Below are 11,817 nucleotides of genomic sequence, written 5' to 3'. Positions count from 1 at the left end.
TGAACAGAGGAGTATTAAGGCACAGGAGTATTAAGGCACATTCTTGAATGGATCAATCTTAATGAAACTATCTGAAAACTGATTAGGCTGTTTTAGAGGACTAATTTATGGAAACCTTCTCCAGAGTTTTACCGAGATAAACGCAGATCATAGAAATAAATATAAAAAACATACCTCCTCTTGTTGAGCACTTGGGAGCAACTGTTTTGAAGCTTTCATTCTTTGAAGTTGTTTCATTTAATAGGGAAAGGATCTGCATGAGCAGATCAGTGCACTATGTAAGGGCCAGCTGGCACTGTCCTGTAGCTATCACAGAAATGCCTCCAGCCTCCTTCTGCACAGGTCCACAATCAGGGAAGACCAGGTCTGGTAAGTGTGGGAAGTCAGAAACCTTCAGAGAAACTGTGATGGCTTGAACAACAACTACCATTAATCTAAAGATAATCAAATCCCTTAATCTGTTTTAAATCTGTTTTAAATCTGTTTTTAATCTGTTTTTAATCTCTGTATATATTAAAGCTGCTTCTTAGAAATTTTGAAGCAAGTGATGCTGTGTTGTCAGTCTCTGGGTTCACTATTTAGCAGGTTCAGAAGGTCTTGTAGCACATGGGTGGGGCTAGGTACACTCCTCCCATCTCTCAGCTCAGGTGTCATGGCAGATGGCTGTATCAAAGGCTCACATTACAAAATCTTGATCATGATTATTTTTTTTCATCAAGGAATATAATTCGCCTCTACATCCGTCCTCATGACTTATGGCTTCTAATTATATTTTCCTCCAAAATACAGAAATTGGCTTTGTGGGGTTTTTTTTTGGTTTTTTTTTTTTTTTTTTCCTGGTTCCTAAGGATAAAGTATGCTTCCCAGGAATAATTGGCCTGACTGCCCTTTCTTGCAAAAATGCCCTGGAAATCCTCTGGAGGTTTCTCTGGAATCCTTTTTAAATTTTGGAAACCCTACGCCAATGCTTTGCCATTGCATGAAATGACACTAATAATACACAGGCCATTTTCCCTCTTTTTCCACCCTTAGGAAGGACTGTCACAACTAATTTTTTTTGCCAGCAGGTAAAAATACCAAGTAAACACATTTTCTTATCTTTAGTCCATGACAGTTTAATGCCAAGGGAAGATAAGGAAGAATAGTTAGAAAGCTGTTTTTGTTAGGCTAGGGTGGCTAGTTTTACATCAAGAATCAGCAAAAGTGCTATTTCACAGGACAGCAACTTTTAGCTGATGTCAGTGAATTAAATTGTGCAGGTGATGCCAACTTTGTGCCCTTTGGCACACGTCATTCATCAGATGGACCAGGCCATGTGATATCCACTGGTTTCCGATGATGCCTGTACATAGGTAGTCTTTCTATGCTGACAATATTTTACAGAAAGAACAGAGATGAAGGGAAAAGCAAAAGATTGTGTATGGACTGGGAAAAGTAGGTGTAAAAATGTAGGGCTAGCTCGTCCCATGAGCACTGCATTATGCCTCAGGGAGCAGGCTTGAATCCCTCAGGGAGAGCAAGTGGCAGAAGCATACAGGTATGTAGCTGCTGGTCCCCTTCCTTACAGTGCCCAGCAGTCAAGAGATGGAGATGAGAAAGGATGGCATGTAAATTCTGGGCAGAAATTGTGGGGGAGAACTGTTTTCTCATTTTTGTGACCCATCCATCCTTTGGCCAGAGACTTAAATATTGAATCTGAGCCTAAAGGCAGTTCTTTTACTGGGGTCAGGGCAGTCAGCAGCTCATAATCTGAAGTGCATGATAAACACTACTCAGTGTAGCTGAGGTTATGTTCTTACCAACTCGCTAAGCACTGATCAGTTGTAAAACAATGATTGAGCTCATCAAAGAAGTGTAGAAATGAGTAATCTTTGTGTAACCAGAAGAAAAACAGACCTCTGTAGTGCAGTCTGATGAGTGGCCCAAGAGTGCCTGTGCCCCTGTGCCCTGCTGGGCTCCAGCTGCAGGCAGCAGCCGGCCACACTCACAGGACTGTCCTCAGCTCAGTCTCTAGTGCATTGAACATTTTCTCTCCTCATCCCAACACATTTTATTTAACTCTGGGGAGAATGATGAGTGATATAATCAAGAAAAAAAAATCCCAGCAGTGAGTACTGGAAAGAGATGAACTGCCTTGAGGATTTTGATCATGACATTTAAATTCCAATCTGCAATTGGATTTTGATTATGACATTTAAATTCCAATCTGTAATTCATGTCGTTCTATTTTGTTATATTCTGTTTATAAACTCTGTGTTGTAATCACAGAATTTTTGGCATGATGTTTAGAAATTATCTAAGCCCTTCAACCTAGAATACAATTGCATTCGGCTGCTTATCTTGTTTGTTTATGTTCAACATCTATTGATTTCAAAGGTTCATATTACATAAGGTCTTTGACAGGAGCTGCATATACCTTCACAGGTTCATAAAGAGGTAATTTTTCATAGGGTCAAGAAAAAAAAAGGACAACAAACCAAGCAGCTATTAAAGGACAGTCTGTGGGTTTCTTCTTCTACACTGCAGTTCACACTTTGACAGAGCTTGTGTGTGACAGAGAGAGAAGAAGAATGGAGAAGTCCAGGAAACAATTTGTTGATTTAGTGGATAAGGCAGTAGAAGCTGCAAAATCAATGCGTCGTGATGAACTGCTCTTTTCTTACAAGGGAATTCTCTACCCTACCACTGTTTGCAGTCCTGAAACTTTCAAAGCCTTGGAGTCCTTTGAAGCCAGAAGTGATGATGTAATTTTGGCAGGATATCCTAAATCTGGTGAATATATTTAAATTTTTTTTTATACACAAGGTTCTGTAATAGCAAGTACCAAGGTTTCTACTACCTATATGAAATATATATGATATGATACATAATATAATATTATGCTAAATAATTGTATTTAGAATTTTCACCAAATTTTGTAAAACTGATTTCATTTTCAAAAATCATAAGAAATGAATTATGAATATTTGATATGGAAAAATTTCCAAAAGACTGAGATAACATTTCTTTTCTATAGCCTATACAGTTTTTCATTATCTTTGCTTTTCATTGTTATGAAGTTAAATGCACAAACTGGGGAGAATCAAAATATAGATTTTACACCCGAGGTAATTAGATCTCTTGATATTACACCATCTGCTCCCACTTGTATGTTTATAAAGTTAAGAGCTTTATGTTTTTACAGTGGAGCCATTGGCACCATCAAATGGTATATTCAATTGTCATTAGTTTATTTCACATACATGTTAGGAAATAGCTATCAAAAATATTTTTGTAGTCCTTGAAGTGATTACGCTGTTCTGTAATTATTGGGAAGTCAAGAGGACATCTTTGCTAGGGTTGCAAGTTTACCTTACATATTTGCTCCATCTACCTCAAAGCACTGGCCAACATGCAAGCCAAAAGTTTGGATTAGATGTACCTCATATACACTTTAATCTCACTGTTTCTCTCTTCCAGCAATTGGTTCACACTGCTATACAGTGGATAGTCACAGCTGAAAGGACTGTGAAGTTTTTGCTTTTTTATTGGATTTTCTTTTTGAAGAAATGTTATGCAGTGGAATGCACTTGTTAGGATTGTGGGGAGAAAGATGTAGGCACCCAGTGTCCAGAAGTCATAAATGGAAAATCAGAGATGGGAGATCTATGCAGGCTCTTTGTAATCTTTTGAAGAAAAAGACAATAAGTGTGTCTAGGAAATGTCACTTCAGAGAGTTTTTTCTGGTTGCTAAAGAAAATGATTGCACAATTTTCAGATCTCGTTCTGCTCCTGTCTTGAAGTACTGTGACCCATCTTTCTTCCAAAGACAATCCAGCACACCAGAAAACACTCCATACATTAGGTTTTAAAGTACATGTTTACCACCCCACTCTCCCTTATATGTGTCACAATAAAATTTATTACATTAATGCAGGTTTTCCTAGTTGAATCTCAGTGGTTCTTCTCCCTGATTAGTTAGTTTACAACATACAAGGTAATTCATGGTGCACTGAACTGTTCAAGTTGGAGAACTATGTCCTTATGAGGAGCAAAGGTAGGATCCTTGGAGGTGATTGACCAGACGGTCAGCTGTGATTGTATGACATGAAAGGAGACCAGGTAACTCACCTGGTAACTCACCTGGTAACTCACGTGGTAGTACTACCACCTCCTGACTTCCCTGGTAAATCTATTTCTGTCCATTCTAAAAGTTTTACAAGTACTTCTGTATTTTTCTTCTTTCAGGCACTAACTGGCTAAGTCAAATCTTAACTGACCTGATAGCCATATCTCAAAAGAAAACACCAGGCAGTGAAAGCAGTGTGCATGCTGAAGTATCAGAAGAGTTCCCCTATCTTGAAGTTGGAGATGCTGAGAAATACGAGGTGGGAACAGAATATGTATGGAAATGATGAACATGATGTGCTTCAAATACTGAATATATGATGTATGAACTATTCCATTGTTTGATAGGAACTTTACCACTCCTCTTTATGTGGGATCTGGTCAGGAGTAATCTCATCTGGACTGTCAAATACTGAACACATACAAATAAATGAACACTTCATTGGGACAGAGAGGGGCACATACCCATGAGATACATAGCAACTTCAGAAATTCAATAGCAACTTTTTTATTTAAGAAGAGCTTCAGATGTGTCAAATCATGTAATATTAGCATTTGTCTCTTTTACTAACTCTTCCTCCTCATCCCCTCTCTCATTCATTTAGATGCTTCCGTTTTCACAGATAACTAATGCGTACCCCACCTCTAGATTTGATCCCTTGTCTAACGGAACTGAAGGGAATTATCACTGAAGAGAACTAACCATGGATAATCTTTTTCCAATTGCTCATGGGCTTTTGAAGATTAGAGCCATTCAGGGCAGCCCACTGGATGGGGGCATATATCCCAGAGGGGAATATCCCGGGGCAACACTCACTAAAAAACAAAAAAAACTACTTCAATCAGCCAATAACTGTTGATAAGTTCATAAAGGCACCATTTTATCATAGGTTACTGAAAAGAATACCTGTACTAACTCAACTGTCCACTTTCCTCCTTCTAATTCTTCAAGCGAATGACCAAATTACCTTCTCGAAGATTTATGGTTACTCATCTTCGTCCTGAAAATCTTCCCAAATCTATCTTCAAAAACAATGCCAAGGTGAGTGCTGATTTTAATGTATTAAAGGAAACATTTTAACTGATTTTTTTTTTTTTTTGCCAATGTGGTACTTTATTGCCAATTTTCAGAATCACTCTTACACCTAAGTGTTTAGGTTGGCCATTTCCACATGGACTGTTTAAGTACTGCCATTAACCTCACTTTACCTGAGTTTGCCCTTATTGGCACCTTTGACAGTTTCATCAAAAGAGGTGCAGGGCTTGAACAAATCCTCCAGAGTCAAAATGGTTTTTGATATGATTTCCCGTGGGAGGAATTTTATGGCATTGTTACAAGTGAGGGCTTCAATGTGTCAAATGTCAAGGAGCATTTATATTTTTGTGAATTATCCATGCTACTTAAAAGAAGAACGATGCTTCTTATTGATCAAAACATACTTAGATTCTGCATAAATAATTTGGTTAATCTGTAAGAGATAATAATTATAGGCAACCATGTTCTCATGGTACCAAAGCAAAGTCAAATACTTCTGAATTGGGAATGAAATTGTAACTTCTAGGAGCACAGAAGGTATTAGAAATCCACAACTGCAGTTATAAAGTATATAATTATTATTTCTTTTCAATGCTATGTCTTTCCATATAAATAATTAATTTAATTTTTCTCTAGATATTGTTACTGATTCGTAATCCAAAAGATGTTGCTACATCTTTCTACCATTTTTGCAATGGCCTGGCTACTCTTCCTTCCTATGAGACCTGGGATGAGTTCTTCACAGATTTCATGACAAAGAAAAGTACAGTATATTTTGCTGTCTGTGTCAATTGTCCAATGATTTGTCTTTGTCTAAAAACCCTTGCAGTTTGGCAAATCAGCTTTGCTAGGAATTTATTAGTTTACAATATAAAAACAGAGATTAAAGACAGAGAACTAAGCATCTGAACTTAAGTTTACCATAATTGTCGTGCTGCTTGAGGATAGATATCTGTCAAAACTGCACTTCCACAGGCTTTTAAAATTTGTACAAACTGCTGTTTTTCCTGGAAGAAGCAGTTCTTCCTTATCTCAGTCTTGGGTCCCCCTTTAGCCCTGCTCTCCTATGTCCGTCATCTTGTGTCCATGGAGCTATATAATCACCTCCATGCCACATTGGAAGAAAGGAATTATTTGGACTATGTCTAGGGCATTAAAAAGGGGACTAAATCAACTGCATTAAAAAAGATAGAGTGTAATAGCACAATAGTTGAAGGTGATGAGATTTGGCTAGCACATGGCCAGGGGAAGGGAGGGTTCAATAAGATTTTAGGCTGGATTGAGGGAGTTTTACAAGATGGTCTGCAAAATGACAGCTTTTTTGATGAACTCAAAGCTGTCTTGAAATACTACCAGGTTTTATTTTTCTGACTTACCAATGGTATCTTATACCTGATCCGGGAGCAAAACCTGTAATTCCCACAGAAGGGTGAAGCTCTGCCATAGACATCATTAATAAAGACCTTGGCTGACACAACTCAATGAGCAAAACTTGTATAATCTTAATTTATGCTTCATCTTAGGATTCCTTTGTTTTATTTAGTGGCCTGGGGATGCTACCTTGAATACCTTTCTGAGTGGAACAAATATGCTGACAAAGAAAATATTATGACAATAACTTATGAAGAGGTAAAAGAGGTAAGGTTATCAATAGTTACAAATATTTTAAACTTCAAGAGCTTTTTTTTCGTAAACCAATTCAACATTATATGCATGCAGGGTATCCAGGGTGTGTGAGACAGATTCTTGTTTTAAGGGAAGAAAAGTGAAATTCATACTAAAAAACCTTCCTAATGTTTTGCTTGTGAAAATGATTCTTGTTTTTTATTTATCTGTAGGACTGGATATGGCACTTGATACCATGGTTTAGTTCAGGTCTTAGAGCATGGGTTGGAGTCGATGATCTTTAAGGTGTCTTCAAACCTAGTCATTCTGTGAATTCTGTAATATAAGCCCAAATCATTGTAAACCAAAATCAACAGTATTCAATCTTTGGGGAGGAGCCTTTCTGTTTTCAACAGAGTGGATTTTATTCACTTGTAACGCACGTATAATATTTTATAATCTACAGGAAGGCAGCTCTTATCTCTCCAAAGTAATTATGGAGAAGAGAAACACCAGAGCCCACTTTAGGGAGGGAACCTAGGGAACTCTATGAATATCCTATGCAGTCAGCAGAGTGCTATAGGGAAGTATAAAAGCCTAGGAAAGCAGTGTCCTTTATTTGAAAGTCATGGCATATGTTACATTCCTCTTTCCAGAATCGTGCCCTGAGTGTGAAAAACATAGCTACGTTCTTTGGAATTCCTCTGACTGAGGAACAGCTCCAGCTGGTGGTAGAGAGGAGCAGCTTCCAGTCTATGAAGAAAAACTCAGACAAGACCCATGGGTCATTTGGCAATATTCTCTTTCGCAAAGGTAGGAATCTCCAAGGGGCTCAGAGGTAGAAATGTCCCACTCCCAAGAACTTAGGCCATGCTTTGGTTCTTTATTCCTGCACTCACATTAGCATTTTGAGTATCAAGCAGGTTATCACTGCTTTGCTTGAGGAGACTATTCAAGGAGAACTGGTGAGGAGGACACCCAGCAAGGCTCTCACAGCAGAGCCACTTTTGGAGGCTCACAGATGGCTGGCAGGAAGGAGGAACTGTCATGTGTCTGAATTCCCCTCCACCTCTGTGCCCGGATCACCAATTGCCCAGACAATGGAGCAGACAGCACAGGGCCAAACTCAGCCTGAGTGCTGTGACCACACTTTGTAGGAGAGTATAGGAATCTTCTGAGATGGCCACTGCTGAACACCTGTTCATTCTTATACATTAGAACTAAGCCAAGCTAGCAAGAATCCAAGGGGACACAAGAGTGGGAAGAGAAGGGAACAACTTTTGCAGTGTAGTGTGGGGGACACGGGCAGGAGAAGGGCAACCTGGTTGTCACAATCTATTTCTGCATTCTACGTTAAAGAAGTAACTGGATAAAAACTGAAGCTGCCAAAGGAGCAGAAACCCAGCTCTGCCTCCCAGCACTGCCTCCCGGCAGATGACTCTTATTCAATTCTTCATGATCTTCCACTTTGCCAGTCATAACTGACTAGAGGAGAGAGATGGAGGCAAACAGGATTTTAGGCTGCCTTTTTGAACACAGTCACCTAAAGAGGAGTATGTTCTTTGGCTTTATAGCTAAAGATTATTCCTAAATAGATGTAACACCACTGATTTCACAAAATTATATTGGAGTAGAAAAATGTTTCATCAGGAAACTGGATCAACAAGATTTAATGTACAATGCAATGGAAATGACAGCACTATAGAATAAAAAATGAAATTTCTTGGTTTTCAAGAGTTTGTTCCTGCTTCTTTGAAGGTGGTGTAAGTGACTGGAAGAATCTTTTCACTGAAGATCAGAGTGAGAAAATGGACAAAGCATTTGAAGAACATATAGCAGGAACGAAACTCGGGAAAAAGTTGAAGTATGACTTGTATTGCAAAGCCTGAAGAGAAATGAGATATGGTTAGAGCAAGAACTTTGCAAGGCAGACTCAGATCATCTGAATAGTCTACATTGGAAAACTAGATCAAATGACCCAAGCACCTTAGAATTACTCTAAGAGTCATTGCAGTAGCCTTTATAGTGACAATGCTGAGTGATGAGCCTTTTGTTTTATGGTGTGACCCTCAGGCTACACTCATTTGCTGAAGAAGATGCCAACTAATCATATTTACAAAAAACCTAACAGCCCTGTTCCAGCTGTCACCTGGAAGGAAATGCCCCTTTTCTTTCTAAACAATTTCTATCCTTCTAGATGATTTCTATTTTTTTAGTATGCAGATTATTTTTTTCTTCAAAAATGTTCCAAATCAGTCAACATCTTCACAGAAAATATCACTAGCAAAAATAGGGATATGACAGAAGCCTAATGTCAAAGGAGATTTTCCATGAATTCAGCACAAACTAAATCAAAACTAGAGAAAGCAGAAAGGAGGGGAATATGGATCAGCGTTCTTATGGCTCTTGATCTCTCTGAATGCAAAATATCAAGATGGATTTCAGATTACAGGCTGATGTCAACAGGCAAGATTCTCTCGGGGCCACTGCTTTCTATAGAACCAGAGAACAGCCCAGAACTTGAAAAACGATCTGGTACAACCTTTCATGGGAAAGGGAGCCTGGATGAGACTCTATCTAGATATCATATCTTGAAAACTTCCAGTGATGAGGATTCTACCACATCCCTGGAGGCATTTTTTCAGCAAATGGATGTTCTTGCTGTAAAGAACTTACTTCCTATATTACGATTAAACCTCCCTTGTTGCAACTTGACTCTACTGCCTCTTTTCTTCACCATGTGGTGTTTGGTAAATAGGGAGCCTTTATCCTCTTTGTAGCTGCCCTCTAAGTACTGGAAACTGTCTTGAGGTTGTCCCTGAGCCTTCTCAACTTTGTGGTCCTCTCTTGGAACCCCTCTGGTTTGTCTTTCTTGAAAATTCCACTATTGACATAGTGGGGTGGTCAAGAGTGATGGTGTGAGACATTGCTCTGCCCAGCTCTCTTGTACTGCCATTGGCGTTCGCCTCTCTAGACACAGTATTTAAGATTTTTTCAGATATCTGTTCTGGAAAAAAAATGGGCAAAATAAAGTTCTGTAAGTATAGTTGAATTAAAACCTGGAATAACCCCACCCAATAGAACTATCTAGGTGATAGATCCATCACCTCATCAGATAAGATGTAAAAATAAAAGATAGAGTTGGAAAGAATGAAATATTCAAAGACATTTTGTTTCATTCTTCTAAAGCTGGTTGATTCTGCCCGGACATAAGTGTACATGCAGAGTTTTGCAAGGAAATATGAATGCTAGAAGTAATACATAGAACATTTAGAAAATGCATGCATTATTGCATGCAGAAGCAGAGTAGCAGAAAGTCCTGCAGCGAGGCATCTTTGAACAACTACAAGTCGTCTGTAAGCAACCAGACAGGTGCCAGATTCCTGGAGGAGAACATGCATAATAGCAATGTTTAAAAACTTGTGAAGGAAGAATCAGAATAGAGTAGTCACCTTAACTTGATGCATAAGGATGTAGTAGCAAACACGACAAAGCAGCCGACCATGGAACATTTTGAAGAAAAGGAAATATTACATATAAATTATGTTAAAGAAGTTGGTGATGCTCCTTAAGACAACATACCTCTTGAATAAGACACTGACAGAAAATAAAAGAGATGACAGCATTACGGAAGGACTGAAATTATGTGGCTTAAGAGACAGAAATTGATGTGGAAATGGCAACGTACAAATCTTGGTTATAGTAACAAAAGTACTGGAAGTAGAGTTAGGTTCTTAGAAATTCATACAACAGCAATAAAAGGCATTCTGAAGCACTTTCAGCAGCAGCAATACGTTCAGGAATATCCACTTGTTTCCGTGGATATGATGAACTTGGTTGCAATAGCATGCTTATGGTCACACTGCATATACTGGTTGACAGCAAAATTGGGAGGGCAATTAAAGCAATCTCCTTTAGTGGTGCATCCTGATCATATTTAATGTTGCTTTTAACACTGGTGGGCAGACTAATACCGTACAGTGTATCATAAATGACTGACTTTTAAGTCTGGGGTTCAGAAGAGAGGGCTGAAAGTACTAGGAAAAATGGCAAAACAATTTGAAACATAACACATTGAGAAGATTAGTGAACACGAAGTTCAGTAAAGGTAGATCTCTGTGTAGATCTGAGTAGATCTCTGTGTTTAGAAAAGGGAAGCCAAAGGAGCAGGTACTTGATTGGGGTAAATCAGTCAGGCAGCAGCTGGCATAAGAACACCTGAGGAATCACACTTAGCAAGGACTAACATGATGACAGTGCTAGAACAAAAAAGGCTCAGATCTTACTCTGGGGTCTTGCTGATCTGGTAGAAAACCAGAGCATGACCTGATTTTGCAGTTTTATCCTCTCCAGTGTCATCCCATGGCTTGAATTCAGTCCCTTTATACCCTTAGTGATCTCACTATAAAGGACAGAGCTATTCAGAGCAGTAACATCTCATGTGCTTTTGCTCCATTTGAGATACTCTACGGGCCCTTGCATTCTGGGCAGTATGGAAGTGAAGAAGGGAGGATGGAAAAAGCAAGCATGCCATGTCAAAAAGAATGTAGTCAAGGAAACTTGAAGGATGAGTGACATTTTGAGGGTGTGAAAGGTAAGCAGAAATAAGGCCAGTGAGCATGGGAATCAATTCAGTAAAACTTGGGAATCTGTTGTTAAGGTAATACATAATTGACTGACACAATAGCAGTGGCTCTCAAAATGTATGACTTCTAGGTTCTTACCAATTGTCAAAAAAAAAAAAAAAAAAAAAGAAGAAAAAAGTGTCTTTCTTTTTGGCCTTGTCTCTTTTGTTGCCTATGATGCCTTGTCATGGTTATCCATGGGAGATATTTATGGAAGTGATGCAACTTCTAGCCATTGGAAAGCTGGACCCTCCTGTCTGAAAAACACATGTTAAAGATGGAAGAAAGCCAGGAACTTTCTCTTTCTCTTCTGGCCAGCAAAGAGGTAACACGCCCCGTCCCCCTGTCTTGGCCAGGCTGGGCTGGTCAGCCATTGGTCCGGGCCTCTTTTCCCCCTGGGGTACCTGCCAGCCCCCCCACCATTGGCTGCCAGGCAGGGGAGGG

General features: G+C 39.1%; 1 protein-coding gene across 1 annotated transcript; it reads left to right on the top strand.

The window, feature by feature from the left end:
* Nucleotides 1–2,570: 2,570 nt before the first annotated feature.
* Nucleotides 2,571–9,438, top strand: LOC119699932 (sulfotransferase 6B1-like). Its single transcript, XM_038134075.1, has 7 exons — nucleotides 2,571–2,772; nucleotides 4,228–4,367; nucleotides 5,060–5,149; nucleotides 5,780–5,906; nucleotides 6,687–6,781; nucleotides 7,405–7,561; nucleotides 8,507–9,438. The coding sequence occupies exons 1-7, from the start codon at nucleotides 2,571–2,573 to the stop codon at nucleotides 8,635–8,637; spliced, it is 942 nt and encodes a 313-aa protein (XP_037990003.1). The 3' UTR covers nucleotides 8,638–9,438.
* The last annotated feature ends 2,379 nt before the right edge of the window (nucleotides 9,439–11,817 follow it).

Source organism: Motacilla alba, chromosome 3, assembly GCF_015832195.1.
Source record: "Motacilla alba alba isolate MOTALB_02 chromosome 3, Motacilla_alba_V1.0_pri, whole genome shotgun sequence".
Classification (NCBI taxonomy): domain Eukaryota; kingdom Metazoa; phylum Chordata; class Aves; order Passeriformes; family Motacillidae; genus Motacilla; species Motacilla alba.
Note: the sequence above shows the minus strand (reverse complement) of the source record. Positions and strands in the feature narration are given on the sequence as shown.

Bases quoted from the DNA above. Each gene is read 5' to 3' on its own strand.
- LOC119699932 (XM_038134075.1), top strand. From the start codon at position 2,571: ATGGAGAAGTCCAGGAAACAATTTGTTGATTTAGTGGATAAGGCAGTA. The intron at 2,773-4,227 runs GTGAATATATTT...TTCTTCTTTCAG, and splicing joins GGCAGGATATCCTAAATCTG to GCACTAACTGGCTAAGTCAA. The intron at 5,907-6,686 runs GTACAGTATATT...TGTTTTATTTAG, and splicing joins AGATTTCATGACAAAGAAAA to TGGCCTGGGGATGCTACCTT.